Raw genomic sequence first — 20396 nt, 5'->3', positions numbered from 1 at the left:
ATCTTTCTATCCTGGGATGGCTCCATTTTACTGCTGTGGTATTCCTTCTGACTTCTCCCAGGCAACTGACATTTTACTTATTTTGGGTAAAGAAAAAAATGTTTTTTAATTGTAACAAAATAAGAAAAAGAAAAAAATTGATAAAAGATTATCTTAATGCTCTCAACAGTTACAAACAAGAAAGAACTGAGGTTATGTCTGGCAGTAAATCTGATAGCATCACCTTTAATTCTCTATAATTACATGTTAAAGTCCTTTTCTCACGCTTCATATTTGCCTTTAGTCAGTTTAACAGACCCTGAAAATGAGACTTGTGACTATGTCTCACATTTATGGATGTATTACTGATATCTGACCTGCTATTTAGCAAGAAAAAAAAGAAAGAAAGAAAAATACAAGAAAAAACCTAAATTTAGTCTGAGCTGCATTTATTTTTTTAAATGAGGTGACTAAATTAAATGTTCCCAGTTCAGAGATTGTACTATGCTTGTTACTGCATAACTGAGTCTAGGGTGGAGGAATAGCCCCTAAAACAAAATGCTTTACTACCACCTGTTGACTAAAGATTTATACAATGGAATACTACTTAGCCATAAAAAGGATGAAATTTTGCCATTTGCAGCAACATGGATGGACTTGAAGGGTATTCTGCTTAGTGAAATAAGTCAGAAAAAGAAAGGCAAATACTATATGATATCACTTACATGTGGAGTCTAAAACCTAGAACAAACTAGTGAATATAACAAAAAAGAAGCAGACTCACAGGTCTAGAGAACAAATTAGTGGTTACCAGTGAGAAGAGGGAAGGGGCACAATTGATGTAGGGGATTAAGAGGTACAAACTATAAAATAAGCTACAAGGATATACTGTACAACATGAAGAATAGAATATTTTATAATAACTATAAATGGAGTATACCTTTAAAAATTGTGAATCACTATATTGTACAACTGTAACTCATATACTATTGTACAGCAACTATACTTCAATAAAAAAAAAAAGATTCCTGAGTTGGAAGAAGAATCTAACTCTTTGTATATCTCCTATCCTGAACAGTATTTCTAAAATTGCCCCTCATGAGACTTCTTCATTTTGCCTTGGAGGCCAATTTCAAAATTGGGCTTAGGGTTAAATGTCTACATGGGTGAGTGTGTATCTCTCAGGGTGGGACAGTGAAGAAAATATTACCACTATTTACTGCTATGCAGTTTCTGCTTCTAGTGTTCAGGACATCTCACTTCCCTGTCTCTCTGAGGTTGGTTTTAGCTATAAGACTTGCTCTGGCCAATAAAATTGAGCAAAAGTGATCTGAAGAAGCACTGAAGAACCCATGTATGGTTTTCCATGCTCTATTGCCCGTTACTGAGACCTGTGAAACTCCATAGGCAGGAGCCTCTGGCAGCTGGGGTCTCAGAGTAAAGATGACATGAGTCAGAGCCCTCCACCAGTGGGTATGTGCTGTAAGTAAGAAACAAACCTGCATCGTTTTGGTTACTGACACTTGAGGAATGTTTGTTATCAGAGCATAACATTCTGTCCTGACTAATACAGGCAGCAAAAAAGAACTGCTTTCATTCTGGGTCCAGTTCTTCCTCTGCACACTTAAAAATTCTCTATCAATTATCGAGGCAAATGACAAAGCAAATCAAACTTGATCTGATCAGTTTACAAAACCTGCCTCTTGGAACTCGAAAACATCAAAGAAAAAACTGCCTAGAATATAGGTTCTACTATACTGAAACGTGTAAGCAGTTCTCCCTTTCCTTCTCCCCTCACCGCCGTAAAAACAGACATTGTAGCCTCATATCCATGAAAATAAAATAAAAGATGAGAATAGACAAGTTTTCTGAAAATCATCCCATTCTTTAAATATTTAAATATGGGCCATCGAGCGTTTACCTACTTACTATGTACTAGCCAAGCTCATCTCCCCATGTGCAGTGTATGCCTGTGGGAGGCCTGCCTTCACACAGGCAGCTTGGTCTACCATTGAAGGCTTTCTCCATTGAAGTATATTGAGCATACTGAACAAAATGTGAACCTTCTGTCTCTCAGCAACAAAGCTCCTGCTAGGTTCCGAGATGGCTATGGAGTGCACGTTCTTTGGGTGCTATTTAGGGAGCAACAGAAGACAATCCAACTCTAATGTGTTTACCAGGTCAATTTCCTGCATAGTTATAAAGCCTAATTTCTCCTTGCAGCCATCCCACAAAGATCTTAAAATGTGACTACATCATGAGTTTGAAAGACTCTCAAAAAGAGCCACCTGCCAGATGCAACAGCAAATCTCTCTCTCGCTCTCAAAAAACAACAACAAAGTAAGTTTTCCTAAAAAGATGCTCCTGTTCGAAGAGTCTATGAAATAATGACGATGCAGCCCCAAAGGATGTAGGATTTTGGAGAGAGAAAATTAAAAGAAAAAACTCATCTGAAGCCAGAGCACTGAGTTTTTCCCATTATGCTACATAAAAATGATGGGTCTGGAGGCAATTTAACAAGTTTAAATTACAACTTGGAAAGTAATAAGCTTTGGCTCTTGAGATGCACAACCAACTGGGAATGGTCTGGTAAAAAAAATTCTCTGTCTTCCACATTTCTCAGCTAAATCCCAGATGCATATGCAACACTTAGCATTTAGGAGATAATATGTGAATTTATGAATCTGCAAGCAGGATTTAGGAGCCTGAAATCACTAGAATGATGGTCTGAGATATAAATAAGCTTTCACCCACTGTGTAAAATACCGATAAAGAGGTCTTAACGGATGCTTTGATTTTAAAACGTGATTCCAAATAGAGCGTTACAAATATAAACACCAGCAACTTCAGAAATGTCATTCATTTCGTATCTCTGCATATCCAGTTGAGGTGACTTTCTCCAGAAAGACGGCCACAAGCCAAGTGTCCCCTCATGTTTGCACTTGTCTATTTCACTGTCTTATTAGTGAGAGCAGGCTAATAACTTCTTTAACCAACATTCTGGAGGCTTAACAAAGTAAAGGTTTAGTTTTTGCGCCAGTAACTCTCCAGGGCTGAGCTTCCTGGTCAGACAGCTGTCCTCCAAGCAGCAGGTCCTCCCTCAGCCTGTGACTCCACCCTCCTCTTAGAACTTGGAGCCTCTCCATCCAGATGGCAGGAGGAGAAGGAAAATGGAGGAACATCTGCACATTTCATGGGCCAGGCTTGGACAAGGAATACATCTCTTCTGCCCACATTTCAGTGGTCAGGACTCAGTCATATGGGATATCTACCTGCCAATGAGACTGGGAAGTGTAATCTAGCCGTGTGTCCAGGAGGGAAAGGGAAAGGATTTGGTGACTCCTTTGCTCCCTTGCTCGCTAAGACATAACCCCTCTGTTTTCTGTTCTATAAAATGGGCATAGAAATTGTACCTGCTTATTATTATTCTACCTCCACTTTTGCCCAGGGTATCCAAAACTGACCGGACTCAAAACTGACTTGAATTTTAAGAAATTTATGAATGAGCAAGTTTGCCAGCTTATTTCAATTGGAGGCTAAAAAGTTATCAGTCACCAGCTAGGACACCCGCGTTGGGGGCTGAATGTTTGTGCTCCCCAAAAATTCTTATGCTGAAATCTAGTTCCCAAAGTGATAGTATGTGGAGGTGGGGGATTTGGGAGGTAATTAGGTCATGAGGTTGGAGCCCTCATCAGTAGAATTGCCCTTATAAGAAGAGACCAGAGGGACTTCCCTGGTGGCACAGTGGTTAAGAATCCGCCTGCCAATGCAGGGGACATGGGTTCGATCCCTGGTGTGGGAAGATCCCACGTGCTGCGGAGCAACTAAGCCCGTGAGCCACAACTACTGAGCCTGCGAGCCACAACTACTGAGCCCATGCGCCACAATTACTAAAGCCAGCACGCCCTAGAGCCCATGCTCCGCGACAAGAGAAGCCACCGCAATGAGAAGCCCACGCACTCCAACGAACAGTAGCCTCCGCTCGCCACAACTAGAGAAAGCCCGCGCGCAGCAACGAAGACCCAATGTGGCCAAAAATTTAAAAAGTTAAAAAAAGAAGAGGCCAGAAAGCTAGCTCACTCTTTGGACCAGGTGATGACACAGCAAGAAGGCAGCCATGTGCAACCAGGAAGAGAGCACGCATCAGACACCAAATCAACCAGCCCCTTGATCTTTGATTTTTCAGCCTCCAGAACTGTAAGAAATACATTTTTATTATGGATAAACCACTCAGTTTACGGTATTTTGTTATAGCAGGGCAAGCGAAGACAACCCCCTTCTTGAGTCAAAGTGTCCAAAATGCAAAGTAAGCCGTCAGAAGGTGACATTCTGAGCAGGGGTAAGTGAGAAGGACACGCGCCAGTCTGAAGGTATGTTTTTTTCCTACACCAAGTATTTCTCACCCTGGCACTACGGAGCTTTTTGGCTGGATAGTTCTTTGTTGCAGGGCTGTACCACACATTGGAGGATGTTTGGCAACATCTCTGGCCTCTACTCACTAGATGCCATTAACACCTCCCCAGTTGTGAAGACCAAAAATGACTCCAGACATTGCCAAGTGTCCCCTGCGAAATAAATCTGCACCCCTTAGCTTTCAGAACGACTGTTCAAGATAATGAAAATGTGTAATGAACTAACACAGCCCACCATGTGGCTGGAAAACTCCTATATGCCAGAGATGGTACCTGTCTGTCTATCTGTCTGTTTTTCTCTCTCGCTCTCTCTACCTCTCAGACAGTCTGGAAAAACAGTGCCATGTACATCCTCTTTGGCCCTCCTTTCTCTAGCCTCCATACAGCTCATCTTCCTCAAACGTCACATGCCTCCTTCAGATGTGTAGTCGCCATCGATGAGATTACACCTCTCTCCTCTACAGTGAAAGCTGTCAGAGGCTCTGTCTGTGTCTCCCATTCCCCCAGGACACCAATGTTACACATTTTGTTAGGGACTAAATTACTAAACAAGCTTCCAACCACAGGTAAATGGATTGGGACTGTTATACCAGTCCCCCCGCAAATGTCACTCACTTATTCTCAACAGCTAAAGATGTTTCCAAGAAGGCAATAAGGAAACTCGACATTTACAACCTCATCGTAGGGCACTTATTCAAAGCAAAATCCAGTTTAGGAAATGCATTCCCGTAAACTTCCTCTGAAAACTCAAATAGAAAAATATTTTTAAATCTTGGTCCAAATAGTGATACTACATTGTCTCCCTTCAACTAACTGTTGCATCTCAGCAATCAGAGAAAGACTCTCTGATGTTGGTATAACCGTACAAAGTTCCAAGTGTTTCAAGTTGAAATGTGCAAAGGGACTTATTTACTACTTTCATTGCTCAAAGGAGAATCTTTGATAAGGAAAAAAATGCTCAAAGCCAAAGAATGCTTTTATTTGTATAGAGTGGACTTCCTCTAGGATGATAATGCTTGGAAAACCCAAGCTATTTAACGAATATTACATGAACGCTGCAATAAAAAACTGTCAGCTTTCCTTCGTTTCAATTTATTTTTAAACTAAAAGCAACAATAATAATAATAATCACCACCATGCATGGAGTGTCTATCATCTTTCAGGTCACTCTGTTCATCATCTCTGATGCTTACAAATACCCTGCAGACAGGTATTTATATCATATTTTCAAAAGATGAACAAACTGAGGCTTAAAGAAGGCAAGCGATTTGTCTGGGAACGCACAGCTTGGTATAAATACAGAACTGAGACTTGAAGACAAGTCCCCCTGACTGCAAAGCCCTCCGTGTTTATGCTATTCCCACCAAAACATGAAGTTATGGGAAGTTCATTTGTTGAAAATTCCACGTCGGCAATCACAGGCATGCCCACACAACAAAATCTAAATGTCACCGTGGTAAGAGATATTTTAATTCTCATTGCCTTGCCCAGAGGTTCTCCTCAACTGGATAACATGTTAGGTTCTGCATAAGTAGATTAAATCGAACCCCAGCTATTCAGAAAGTGTTCTTTCATCACTATCTTGGAAGAGTAGTTTATGCAAAGAGCATTATTAAGAAGCACATTTCTAACAACAATCTGATTTGCCTGTATCCCCCAAGTGAGTCATGGTCTCTTCCCTAAGAGTATAGGCAGAGGAAACGAAGCACAATGCTTCTCTTTCTCATCTGTCCCCTGACACTTTCGCCCCCGCCGCCCCCATGCAGTGACCTCATAAGCTAATGAGAGAGGTGGTGGCTCGGTAGAGCAGCACCCATGGCTGAGCTGTCGTGCTCGCACTCATTACAATGAAAATCTGTCCTGCTGCCCAGTGGGCTCAAGTCACCATGGCAACCTACCAGCAACATCACTCACACAAATTACAGCAAAGAAGCATGGACTAGCTCCACCCGGAAACTGAAGCAGTCACACAAAGAAGGAGATATTTTTCAAGGATACTTTGCTCTTAAGTAGCCATTGGCAATCCCGCATCTGTTCAGCTTTATCACCAAAATAAACGTCAGTTCCCTTAAAAGTCGTTAAACAAAATACACTTGAACCTTCGTTGTGACTGAAATGCGAATCGAAGCTCTGAATAACTATGTCATGAAGGGCAGGATAAGGAGTCGTCTCAATAGCTTTCGAGCCCTCAGCCCATCTGGAATGCTGCAGGCACACATGTGCCCTCGCGTTCCCAGGGTGGCAGAACTTTCCCTACCGAGTGTGCAGGTCCCAGCAATAGGTCCAGGGAGGAGAAGCCTGGAGCCACAAAGGAAAGGGACAAAGTGATGCCTGTGTGATGTTGAGGCAAGAAAAGGAAACTTGGTCCTTTTGGAAAGTTCTTGTTTTCTTCTTAAAAAAAAATACATATACGTGTATATACGTATGTATGTATGTGTGTGTATATATATATATATATATATATATATATATGAAAGTCTTTAAAAATATCATCTTTAAGAAATACCACACGAGAGGCAGAAGAAAGTCCTTTTTTACCAGAGGACAGTGGAGATGAAAGGAGGACAGCAGAGATTGAATAGTCACCGTGGAATGTGGTTGAGTAAGTCAATTAGGGAACTAGTAGCTTCTCAGACAATTTCATGGGTCCATTCAAGTTGGTGACTACGAACTTAGAAGGACACAAAACTTCCCAATTCCTTTCAGTCCACTTCCTTCGTGACACTGGACTCCTGGAAGGCTTAATTCCCTCTGTGTCACAGGCACCTAGCTCAGCTTCTGGCACAAAGTAAAGGCTCATAAAAGGCAGCGGACCTCAACTAGAAATGGGACTGTCCCTAAGGTCTGATGTATTAGTTTCCTGGGGCTGCCGTAACGAAGTGTCACAACTGAGTGGCTTAGACAACAGAAGTTTATCATTCCAATGTCCAGGAGACCAGAAGTCCAAGATCAAGGTTTCAGCAGGGCCGTGCTAGGGAAGGGTCCGTTCCAGGTCTCCAGCCTGGCTTCTGGAACTTCCTTGGCTTGTGGCGGGATAACTCCAGCAGTCACATGGAGTTCTTCCTGTGTGCGTGTCTGTGCCCAAACTCCCCCTTTTTATAAGGACAGCAGTCACAGTTGATAAGAGGACCTCCCCACTCTGACATAACCTCACCTCAAGTACTTACACTTAACCACGACTCTATTTCTAAATAAGGTCACATTTGGAGGTACTAGGGAAATAGGACGTCAACATATTAATTTTGAAGGGATACAATTCAACCCATAACATCTGAGCATAAATAAACCTTAAATAAATACTAGATTGTTCTATGCAAAAAAAATATGAAAAGAGTAAAGAATCCCCTTCACACACAAAAATGACCATGGCAGCCAGACTTTAGGAGTAATTTATTTCCTATAAGACTATAGCTTAGGCAAAATATCCATTCTCTCAAAAGGCACCAATTCATGCCAGACATGAGTTCCACTCATTGATCCTATTTAGCAATTAAAAACCAAGATCTCAGCAGAGATCTGAATAAATCACAAAGGTCAATCAAGTAAAATTCGGTTCTTAAAGGGGCTTAATATTTTCTGAAAGAGGAAACAAAACTCGGCTTAGGTTGAAAGGAGTACGAAATATTTATCTAACTCAGAATCAATCACTGTCAAGCAATTTCCAGGAGACAGAAGAAGGCTGGTTATAATCTAGTAATGTCATCTTGAGGTCTGGGAGCAAACCCGTTAAGCAATCTTAGAAAAAAACAATGCAGACACTGACAACTGTATTGTTCTTGGAACCAATCCTTGAGTATTAACTTCTGTGTTTCCCAGATGGTAGGCTGTTTCTCATTTATTTAATGGCACTTAGTAGGAGCATCTCCTTTTAAAGGTGCACATCCTCCTCACTTCTGGGAGAAGGAAGGCTTAAAATTGGCTACAGGAAGGGAAGGATATACTTATCACACAGAGTAAAGGGTTAGAAGATGAACACGGTCCTTTCACATCTCCAGTGACGGTCTGAGGACCACAAGCCCCCATTTCCAACTGACAACCTCAGCAAGAGGGCGTCCCCTTCACACACTGGCCCCTCTGTGCTCATGTGACAGGTAGTCACCATCCCAGAGAAATTAAGTGAATGGTCAACATTACAAAACTGACTTTCAAGCCCACAATTCAGAATAAATAAATAAACACGAGAATTCCAGCTTTTGGTCGTCATTATCACTGTATGTTTTTCTGGACTTGAACAAACCCTCTGTTTTGCTATTGGCATACATTGTTAAAACTTTGTCACAAAATGCTAGAAATTCTTAGTTTCTCTCTGATACATACCATTTTGAATTTTGTACAAATGAGCTCTAGATTCAGGTGACAAATTAATCCAAGCTCATTATGTAATTAAATGTTTGATTAGGAGCAAGAATTAACATACTACACAGAGGCATATAATTTTATGAGACAAACTAGTTAACTTCAATGAAGAGATTCATCATGGTGACAAATTACCTGACCCATCCAATTCAATATGTAATTCAAAATAATTTTTCAAGTTATCTAAAAATGTAGTTATTAAAGAGATATATCAAAATGCATGCACTACCCTGTAGAATTTTTTTTAAATTACTTGGGCAAAAGATGAGGAGATTTTAAATGTACACTTAAAAATATACAGAGAGTAAAGCTCAAAGCTGGAATTCAGAAAAAAAGGATGAAACGTTGACAGTTCTTTTGCAGCAAACACTATGTGCCTGAATTTCTATTTTTCAACTTGGTGCTATTTGGAAATGGTGCATTTAATGCATTTTTCAGGCTTTCTGGTTATCTTGGTAAAGGGAACTGGCTGGTAGCATTCAAACTGCAGATGGATTTGTTTTAACTGCCAGATACAATCTCTATTAATCAATCCGAGGTCTTCAAGTACAATTTTGTTTGCTACTTCAGGAGCTGGATGGTATACAATTGCTCACAGCTGTTTCTAATTACACCTTGATCCAATAACTAACTAAATATTTTTTAACATTCTGGTAGTAACTACTTAAGAAGATGCACAGATCAATAATTAAAAGTAACACTTCCAGGCATCAACCTGCATAAATTAGAACCTGTCGAAAACACAAACACAATTCAGCAGGTGGCACTATTCCCTCAGCCAGAATTCTCTTCATTATGCTTGATCTGAGTACTCTCTACGTGGCAGTTACCTTTATTCCTTGCTTCCATGGAATTCCATGACCTAAATCAGTATCAACATGCTAACCTCAAATACTGATATATTGCCTGGCTTCTTCTCACGATCCAGATTTAAAAAAACAAAATGGAACAGATAGCAGGTGTAAGAGGAAAGAAACAGCTTGATTTCTCATCATCAGAGTGCTACTTCAAAGTAAATTAATTCTTTATACCCCCTAAAGACAACCCAAGTGATGACCTTTTCTACTGATCCTATCCAATGAGCTAATTTAAAATATTTAAACTAACCAATGAGCAGTTTTCTCTTCTTCAGCACTATTGACATGTGGGCTGGATAGTTCTTCATTGGTGAGGAGGTAGGGGGATGACACCCTGGGCATTTTAGAATCTTTAGCCGCATCTCTAGCCTTTACCCACTAGATGCCAGTAGCACCTCCCTGGTTGTGACAGCCAAAAGATATTGTCAAATGATCCTGGGGACAAAATCATCCCATCTGAAAGCCATCATTCAATGAGTGTTCTTCCTTTATACTAAAGACAGATCTCTGGCTTCACGGCCCGAAATGGAGCTATTCCACTAGCACACTTTCAATAACAATGTTTATTATCCTTTTTTATCTGATTCCAAAGGTTGATGCATATGCACTGTTGAAAATTCTGAAGACAGGAAAAGCACCAAGAGGAAAACTAAAAGCACCAGTAATTGTCCCATACTATGACAATGACTGCTCTAATGGTATCACCTTAATTTTTTTCTTCATGAAGATGCACACAGATTATGTATAATAATTATTTGGTTTGTTAAAATCTGAGGAAAATACAGCAGTACTATTTTGTATAAAAAAAGAAAAAAGTCTTTAATTTAAAAAAAAGTCTTTTTAAAAAGCATTAAATACTCAATTAAGCATGATTTTTCATGGCTGTAGATTATTCTTTACAAGAGATAAATGTGATCATTTGTTTTTTTAACGAAGCTCTTGTACTGGACTTTTTTTTTTCTGATCCCAAAGGTTAATGTAAATTAATTTTACTACACTCTAGGGATAATCCCCACAAATAGGAAATTTTAGTACTAACCTATTTTAGTTCTACCTTCACGCAAAGAGAACAAAAAAGGGAAATAAAGAAGTGAAAAAATGAAGAGCGCTTCCCTGGCGGCACAGTGGTTGAGAGTCTGCCTGCCGATGCAGGGGACGCGGGTTCGTGCCCCGGTCCGAAAAGATCCCACATGCCGCGGAGCGGCTGGGCCCGTGAGCCATGGCCGCTGAGCCTGCGCGTCCGGAGCCTGTGCTCCGCAACGGGAGAGGCCATGACAGTGAGAGGCCCGCATACCGCAAAAAAAAAAAAAAAAAAAAAAAAAAAAATGAAGAAGGGGGGAGAAAGAGAGAGAGACTGAGAAGGGGAAAAGCAGGGGGTAGGGGAGAAAGGGGTGAAGAGGTGCAAGAGAGCACAGAGGGAAAGATGGAGGGAAGGGAAGCAATTTCAGTGGACGCTGATTTACAAATGAATTTGCTGGCATCCTTCCCACTGTTCTTTCTTCTCAGTCTTTGAATGGTTCCTGCGGTTCATCCTCCTACAAAGATGACACTGCTCTTGTCCACCATTCAGAGAGCACACATGTTGAATTATTTTCCCTCATACACAGCATACACTCGCGAAATGGCTACGTGAGATAAAACTGAGAAGCCTTGAAAACATGATGCTAAGTGAAAGCAGCCGGACACAAAAGGCCACATATCGTATGATTCCATTTATACGAAATATGCAGAAAAGGCAAAAGGCAAATTCATACAGACAGAAGGTAGATGAGTGGTTGCCTGGGGCTGGGGTGTAAAGGATGGAGAGTAATGGCTTGACTGGTAGAGATGTCCTTTTGGGGTATGAAGATGTTCCGGAACTAGACCGTCTTGATAATTGACAACAGGGCGAACGTACTAAACGCCGCTGAATGATACACTCCAAAATGGTGAAAATGGTAAATTGCACAATATGTGTTTAAAGCAAAAGTCATGAATGAAATAAATAATACAAGAATCTTTTTATAAAAGCATTTGAGTTGAGCTGTGGGGATTTAAAAACTACATAAAAAAAAAAGCAAGAAAAACAATAGCTATTCTATTTACCATCCACTACCTGTTACTATCTTATTTGGCCTTCACAGCAACCTTGCCAGCTGAGTATTAGTCCCATTTACAGATTATGTAAGAGAGACTAAGAAAATTAAGTTGCTTCAGGACAGGCAACTCCTTGCCATATGCTCCAGTAATCCCATTCCTGGGCATATATCCAGACAAAGCTGTAATTCAAAAAGATACATATACCCCAATATTCATAGCAGTACTATTTACAATAGCCAAACCATGGAAACAACCTAAATGTCCATTGACAGATGAGTGGATAAAGAAGATGTGGTACCTATGTACAATCGAATACTACTCAGCCATAAAAAGAATGAAGTAATGCGTTTTGCAGCAACATGGATGGACCTAGAGATTATCATACTAAGCAAAGTAAGTCAGAAAGGGAAAGACAAATACCACATGTTATCACTTATATGTGGAATCTAAAATATGACACAAATGAACTTATCTACAAAACAGAAACAAACTCACAGACATAGAGAACAGACTTGTGGTTGCCGAGGGGGAGGGGGAGTAGGGAAGGGAAGAACTGGGGGTTTGGGATGAGCAGATGCAAACTATTATATATGGAATGGATAACCAACAAGGTCCTACTATATATAGCACAGGGAACTATATTCAATATCCTATAATAAACCATAATGGAAAAGGAAAAAATAAAAGGATAGGCAACTACTGCAAGGTGGAATTAGAATTTGCTTCTGACTCCAAAACTTTGTGACCAGGTTAAGTAGGTGGATAAAATCCTTGACTGTGGCCTTACACATATATTAACTTCCTGAGTTAATGAACACACCTCATCCACACAGTCATTTAAGAAAGGAGAAAGGTCCTTACCCCGTCTGTGTCCTTGCCATGTCTCATCTCAAATGAGGCACTATTTCTCAGCAGGAAAAGAAACAGGATGAAAACACAGAACATAGAATTCTAACTCCTTTTCCCACAACCATCTCATGAGCAAAGTGGAGCTTAACCTCCCACTTCTGCCAAATGAGACATAATCAATCAAATTAACTAGCTAAGTCACTGAGGCCAGGAGGGAATATCATGGGAAAAAAATAGATGGTTTCATGCATCTATGACTGACTTCAGAAGTCATATTTTCTTTTTTTTCCAGCTTTACTGAGATATAATTGACATATAACACTGTGTCAGTTTAAGGTGTACAGTGTGGTGATTTGATACAGGTATATATTGTGAAATGTTTACCACAATAAGGTGAGTAAACACTTCCTTCAACTCACATAATTACCATCTTGTTATTGTTGTGATGGTGAGAACGTTTAACATCTATTCTCACAGCAGCTTTCAAGTATAAGTACAGTATTGTTAACTATGATCACCATTATCCCTGGAACTTACTCACCTTACAGTGGAATGTTTGTACCCTTTGGCCAACGTCTCCCCATTTCTTCCACCTTCCATCCCCTGGTAACCATCAGTCTGCTCGTCGTTGCCAAGAGTTTGATGTTTTTAGATTCCACATGTAAGTGAGATCACACAGTATTTGTCCTCCTCTGTCTGATTTGAGATCATACAGTATTTGCCTTCCTCTGTCTGATTTATTTCACTTAGCATAATGCCCTCAAGGTCCATCCATGTCATCACAAATGGAGAACTTCCTTCTTTCTGTGGCTAAATAATATTTCATTGTATGTATATATACCACATTCTATTTATTCATCTGTCGGTGAACACCTAGGTGATTTCCATATCTTGGCCGTTGTGAATAACGCTGCAGTGAACATGGGAGTGTAGATATCTCTTCGAGGTAATGAAGAAATCATAAATTTTCATGATGCTTATAGCCAAATAGCAAACAGACAGGGATGACTGACAAATCAACACACCTCATATACAGAACTTTCATTAACATTTCATTAGTTCACAGTCAGCACCTTAGTCAGTTGCCTATGTTTTGTCTTTGTTACACAGAAAAAGAAATCTAGCTGATGCTTCCAGCAGTGACTAGCTAGTTACACATATGCCAACATCTACTTCCCATGATCCGGGAGGGCTCTCCAGTGTGGTTCCTGTTGAGTTTGGTCAATCCTAAAATACACTGGCGCCTCCCTCCAATCCTGATGGAACCTTCACTTTCAAAAAACTATGGTACTTGACAGCTTCAGAGTGTGAGCTGTGTGGTCTGCAAAGGTGTACCCCAATAGACTATCTTGTGAAGAGACGGCATCCTCCTCGGCGGCACCTGATACAAAAGTTCTGTATAAAAATGCTTAGGATATAATTACAGCAAAACCTAGGGCTACAGAAAGGCTAGTCTCCAGCAGGTCCAGCTTTTCAAAACAACACTGAACAGGGGTGGGAGTCAAGGAGTGGTGCAGGGAATGAAAGCATCTCATTGAATCAAGAAGGAACTTCGGCTGCAAAGCTGCAATGAGTGTTTTTTTGGTAACTCCCAAATGTGGCAATTAAATGAATTACCGTCCAGAAAATAAAAGACGGACACCCAGAGCAGCAAAGAAGACCCAAAGATAAGGATGGGTACATTATAAAGCAGGAAAAGAGTAATCATGTGAAATGCAGAACTCATTATTAGACAGTAAACAACAAGCTCAATTTATGCTTGTTGATTAATGGAATAAGGTCTGAAGAGCAGGCAGCAGATGTGGTTAGTAGTTTCTAAGATGGCCCCACAATCCTCACTTCCCAGTATTCACGTCCTTGGATAATCCTCTCCCCTTGAGTGTGGACCGGATCTTGTTGTGACTGGCTTCTAAGATGCCACTTCCAAGTTTAAGTTACAAAAAGACTCTGTCTTGTGTCCTGCTTATCCGCCCCCCCCACTGCTCTCTCACTTGCTTATTCTGATGGAAGCCAGCCGCCATGTTGGAGAGCTGCCCCATGGAGAGGCTCTCGTGGCAAGGAAATGAGGTCTCTGGCAGATGTCCTCAGTCCAGCCACCTGTAAGGAGCCGAATCCTGCCAACAACCACCTGAGAGAGCTTGGAAGTGGAACCTCTCTCAGTCGAGCTTTGAGAGGAAACTGCAAGCCCAGCCAACAGCTCCATTAATGACAGCCACAGGAGAGACTCCGAGGCAGAGGCAGCCAGCCAAGCTGCGCTCAGATTCCTGAACCTCAGAAACTGTGAGATAATAAATGTTTGCTGCTTTAAGCAACTCATTTGGGGGTAATTTTTATGCAGCAATGGATAACTAATATAACAGAGTTTTCTGATATTTCACTGGTTAATAGAGAATCATTTCATAAAGTTAATATTCCTCCCTCTTGGACTTGGCCCCCTAACCTATTTCCTACATATGAAAATAGCTTCTTTGGCCTCTTTATGTGAATTAAGGATAACGGATTATTTACCCTCCACTAAAAAATCAACTAAGGATTGGCGCTTCCTCTTTGATTCAAACCTACTGGCTGGTTATTCTGAACTTCAGGGGCATAAATTGACTAAGGAAATTATTAGTACTGTTTGACCCCTGAGAAAATTTAGATAACTATTTGCTCAAAATTCTCAGCTCTACCTTAACCTAAAACTACACACTGCAGTGATGCAAAACATTAGGTAGAAGGTTCATACACCCTATGCCAGATCTCATCACGTACCTTTTCGGTAAACATGTTTTTCTTAGAGAAATGAGCCATAAACTGAAGTCTATGCAGCAGAAAACTTCAACTCCCTTAAGACAAACGGCTCTCTCCTACCACTGAGCTCTGCTTGTAACAGTGAAGGAAAAATGCAAGCGGAAGATGAGGGATTTTTTTTTTTCTTATATTTAAGAGCTTTAATAAATTAAGTTCATGATCCTTTTTCTTTAATCACAAAACTTTGTGTATGTCATCAATTTCAAGTAAAGTAAACTGCATGAGGCAATGCCCTTTTCTGATTCCTCATAAGTAGTTGTTCTAGTTAATACATTTGGGGAAGTCCCAGGAACAAAAGCATAGAGAAAATGAAATGATTTCTGTCAGACATGCCATGCATATTTGTATGGGTAAGTAGGTGACATATGTACTTTAATAAAAAGAATCAGGGGCCCTGAGAGTGGAAAATAAAGCATCATCATTTATCCTTTTATCATTCTTTATGAGACAACGTATTTAAGTTAATTTCTAACAGTAAAGATGATATTTATCTCTTACCAGAGGACTGAATTTCAAATCAAGGACACTAAATTCAGTCTGATGTTTCCAATTAGATGTTAATGGCTTAAATATATTATGTCCCGAATGGAGGCAGAGAAATGAACAAAGGCTTGAACTCAAAACACTGTAAAGTAAGTCAGTCCTCAAGCGCTGAAAGACACAAATAAACAAAATAACAATAAAGACACATACACACTTCTACGCGGGGATGAAGAGAATAGGTGGATTTAGGTCGAATGCATCTGCATCAATTACACAGGTAACTGAATCTCCATAAACCAGCACCAAGAGTTATGCTTTCTATAAATGATGCACTTTGCTTAGCTAATTTATAAATATACACACATCAAGGCCATTGAAAACTGCACGGAACGGGCTTTCCATTGTTCTGTTTGAGAAAATGGAAGAAAGCAAAAGACAGACTTCGATGGATCACAGGGAAACGCATCAGCCTTCCTCCGCGTAAGGCAGGCAAAGCTTTTCCTTTGTGCAGAAGAGGCACGGGTCTCCCTCCCACTGCACCTTGCAGAACACACTGGACCTTCAGCCGGTAGAAATGAGAAATGAAACGACGTGCCTGGAGAAAGGCAAACAAGTTCTTGGAAACGTAGAGGACAACGACAGCAAATGGCCTTTTGCTTCCATTGTCAAATCACAGCAGAAAGCAGCCCCCACCCCACGCACCTCCACGTTTCTCCTGGACCCTCAGAAGGAGGCAGGAAACAGTGGTGATGGTCACGTCACATGTGCGAAGACTAGAGCAACAAGTTGTCTTCTGAAAAAGCCTCAGCACTTATAAAAATTTATTAGACATTTTTTAGCTTCATTGAGGTTTAACTGACAAATGAAAATTGTATATTTTAAGGTGTACAACTGTGATGCTTTGATAGATGCATACAATGTGAAATGATCACCACAGCAATGCTAATTAACATATTCATCGCCTCACACAAGTTGTCTTTTTGTGGGTGATAAGAACACTTAAGATCTACCCTCTAAGCAAATTTCAAGTACACAATACAATATTGTTAACTATAGTTGACTACGCTGTACCGTAGATCTCCAGAACTTATTCATCTTGCAAAAGTGAAACTTTGCACCCTCTGACCAACATTTCCTCATTTCCCCCACTACCCACCCCCTCGGACCCTGGCAACCACCATTCTACTCTTTGCTTTGACGAGTCTGACTATTTTAGATTTTACTTATAAGTGAGAACAGGCAGTATTTGTCTTTGTGCCTGGCTTTTATCACTTAGCATAATGTCCTCCAGGCTCGCCCACGTTGTCCCACATTTCTCCGGATTTCTCATGCAGTTTTTCTCCCCTATCTGTCCATCACTAAAGTCCGACCGAAACTCCTGCTCTTCAAAATGGGTTCCAAGAGCCTCTTTCTTGCAGAGTTACCTGCATACCAACTCCGCATTCTCCAAAATACTCATTTGACTATTGGGTGATCATTGAATCAAAACTGGAGCAGAAACAAGACACCCTGTGGCCTAAGATCTAATGTTCTACATCGTCATCTTGCTATTTGCTATAGACGTATTTTTGTTGTTTCACTGTGTCAGTTTCCCCTTTCCACAATCCTAACGTATCTGATTTCCCTTTGGAAGTTCAGATAGCCTGAGTAAGCTCCACCACAGAAGAAAATCTCCAGGCTGGTACCTTCCACCCCTGGACCAAGGTGATTTGCTCAGGCTGGGAAGGTAGTGTGAACCTATCTAATCAGAGGCCCTCGGTGCTTTTTCTGGACAGGTGAGATCCAGGGTATAGGAGGAGGGAAGGAAGCAGGAAAGGGGACAGTGGGAAAAGGGAAGAAATGGGTAGGAGAAAAAAGGGACTAGGAAAGGGTGGAATAAAGAGAAAAAGAAGGGCAAGAAAAAGAGGCAGAAGGAAAAAAGAGCTTCCTTATACCAAACGCTCCTTCACAATACACGAATTCTCAATCTTGCTTCCACATCACTGTCAAGGCACTTAACCTACCTTTATTCACACTTAAAAGAAAGAAAACAGGATACAACGTCTCAAATACCACCTTATTCACAGCCACAGCATAATCACTAGCTAATGAGTCAAATACTGAAGCCTAAAGACAAACCACTATGAATTCATGAGTGAGGTGAATCCATCCTCTATCCTACAGATACAGTGAAAACGACACTCTGCTCCTTTCACAGAATCCTACATTTTCCATGTTTCAGATAGTGCTGATCTCAGCATCCTTCTATTCCAGAAACCTGTGTTGTGATCTATGGAACAAGAAGAACGAAAAACGCCCAAGTCTAAACACTCAGGCACTGAGAAAGTCTCTTCTGCTTGCTGCAAAGACATCTCGACCCACAAATGTGGAGTCTGCCCTAGTTAATGAACCATCTTGGCTATGCTAACTGGCTGCTAGCTGTCAATAAATTTCAGAGTTTGGCCAAAGCTAGATGAGCTGCATTTCCTTTGATGTCTTTAACATCCACATGAGTGATTATGATTTCTTTTCTTATCTCTCCGGTGATACAGTAAGGAGGAGCAGTGTTACCGGATTGGCCCAGAAATGAAGAAGATGAAACAGTAAGGCTGATTTCCCATCTCTTTTTTAAGAATGTCACTCAGCCTGATGGGTCTAGGCTTTCTCACCTGCTGCATGGCCCAAGAAGGCATTTGGTCTAAATCTAAATATCTGACACCAGCCTATCACTTTTTCCTCCTGAAACAACAGCAAGTATCAGTGAACAATCCTGCCATGCTCTTCTGCAAAGCCAAGAAGCAGCCTCAAGGTCTTTACCACCGTACTCCAGGTCCTTTGTCTCCGAAGTACACCCCGGGAGGTATGCAATAGAACCCCTTAGGTTAGGGATGGTGTACCTTAGAATTTCTATTTACAGTTATTTTTATCTTCAAAAATGTTAAATAAATTCAATATAATTCATGCTTAATATACAGACTGACACTGGCACCCTCAGCCAGTCCATATGTCAGATAACTAGTGTCACACACAGAACAAGAAGTCTCCAAGGGTGTGGTTCTGCCGTGGAAAAGGAGTTGACGGGGCCGCCCCACTCTTGTGATCACTCAGAACATTACCCCATTCACATTTGCTCATCTCCATGAATTTATGGGTTTCATAGTCTGATTTTAACAAAGCCCAGCTGAAATCCCCGCTAATAAACAACAGATTTAAGATAATAAAAAGAATTCACACACAACCAGACGACATCTCCTTCTGTCATGTGATCTCTTCTACCTCATTCTAGGGTGAAAACTGATGATCTGATTAGATCTGAAAGGTTAGCCAAAGAATACTGAAGTCATCAAAGCCATGTGAAATTTGGTTTTACATCACTGTAATTAAAGAACCTGCCTAAGCTGATGATAATATGAAGCCATTGCAATTAAAAAGATAGATACATAATATCATTTATTTCAGATTTAGCTCATTCTTCTAAAATTTCCATTTTATGTATTTTTAAATATACATAAATGTATCAGTAACCATTAATATATAGATTTACCCTATATATTAATAAATTTATAGTTATCAGTAGTGAATGTTTATTTTGTTTAAAAGGAAGCAAAAGGAAAAATGCATAAAGTCCCTAGTAGGGATTTTAGTGACAGATAAACTAATTCATTTCATGAATGAATAAACTAATTTTTTCTTTGTCCTAAGGGGACTCTAGATTCCCTTCCTTTGACTCTCTTTCTCAGAGTGACTCCAGTATACACATGGCAGAATGAGTTACCTCCCTCCCTGCTCTTCCTCTCTTCTGAGGGGTGACCCTTGCTAAGAAGGACAAATGAAATCCAGATTCTGTTGGCATAGCTATGAATAAACCAGGTTTTTGCTATAGAAAAGAGTCAATTTTTGTCCTCAAGATAAAAGTTTGTTTGGTGGCAAATTTATGCTGAGGGCCCTGAAAGCCCCTGTAGGTCTCCCCAATCCCCAAATGCTCCCGGTCAGCCAGACCCAGTAGAGGATGGGGCTGTGAGGGAGGGGTAAGGACTGAAAGGACTTTAGGACACCTTTAGAATGAGAAGAAGGAAGAGAGAACAAAGAAGGGACTTTTGGACACAAGCAAGGTGAGCTCTGAATGAACTGATGAGCTATTCAAGGAGAAAAGTAAACATTTGTTTTGCATCATCCCACGAATAGACTAATAGTAAGATGTCTCTGTGATCACGGACAGCACCTTCCCTGCCCTAGCAAATATTATAGGCACAGCTAGATGGTGACAAATGAGAATTTTAACACTGCTCATAAGTGTCACAAAAACAAGTTTTAAAGAGAATGGATTCATCCATCAATGGTGTGGGGGGAAAACCTAATTTCAGTAGGATCATTAGCTCACAAGGTAGCTTTCCTGTTTCCCAGGATGATGAAACCTCATTTATCCCCATTACTTCCTGAGTAAATTATTTTATAATTCCCGGATTTGGCTTATGAAGATGACTGGTGACTCATAAACGCCAATCTAACTAATGTCTCACTCAGAGAACTCAGTATGCACGGAAGCCCAGACATCATTTCTCCTGCCAAGAAATGAATGTATAATATTTTCAGTAAAAACAAAGAAATG

General features: G+C 40.5%; 1 protein-coding gene across 2 annotated transcripts in view; it reads right to left on the bottom strand.

Annotated features, from left to right (window-relative positions):
- PID1 (phosphotyrosine interaction domain containing 1) overlaps positions 1-20396 on the bottom strand; it is a 258676-nt gene that overhangs the window by 98627 nt on the left and 139653 nt on the right. Inside the window, exon 3 of one of the 2 annotated variants that reach the window (XM_067740317.1) lies at positions 15824-15976. The exons of the other annotated variant lie outside the window; for it this stretch is intronic. Coding sequence (XP_067596418.1) covers positions 15824-15976 — 153 coding nt within the window. The remainder of the gene's footprint in view (positions 1-15823; positions 15977-20396) is intronic. 2 annotated transcript variants of the gene reach the window in all.

Source organism: Pseudorca crassidens, chromosome 6 (genome assembly GCF_039906515.1).
Source record: "Pseudorca crassidens isolate mPseCra1 chromosome 6, mPseCra1.hap1, whole genome shotgun sequence".
NCBI classification, from domain to species: Eukaryota; Metazoa; Chordata; class Mammalia; order Artiodactyla; family Delphinidae; genus Pseudorca; species Pseudorca crassidens.
This window is presented reverse-complemented; position numbering and strand designations above follow the sequence as displayed.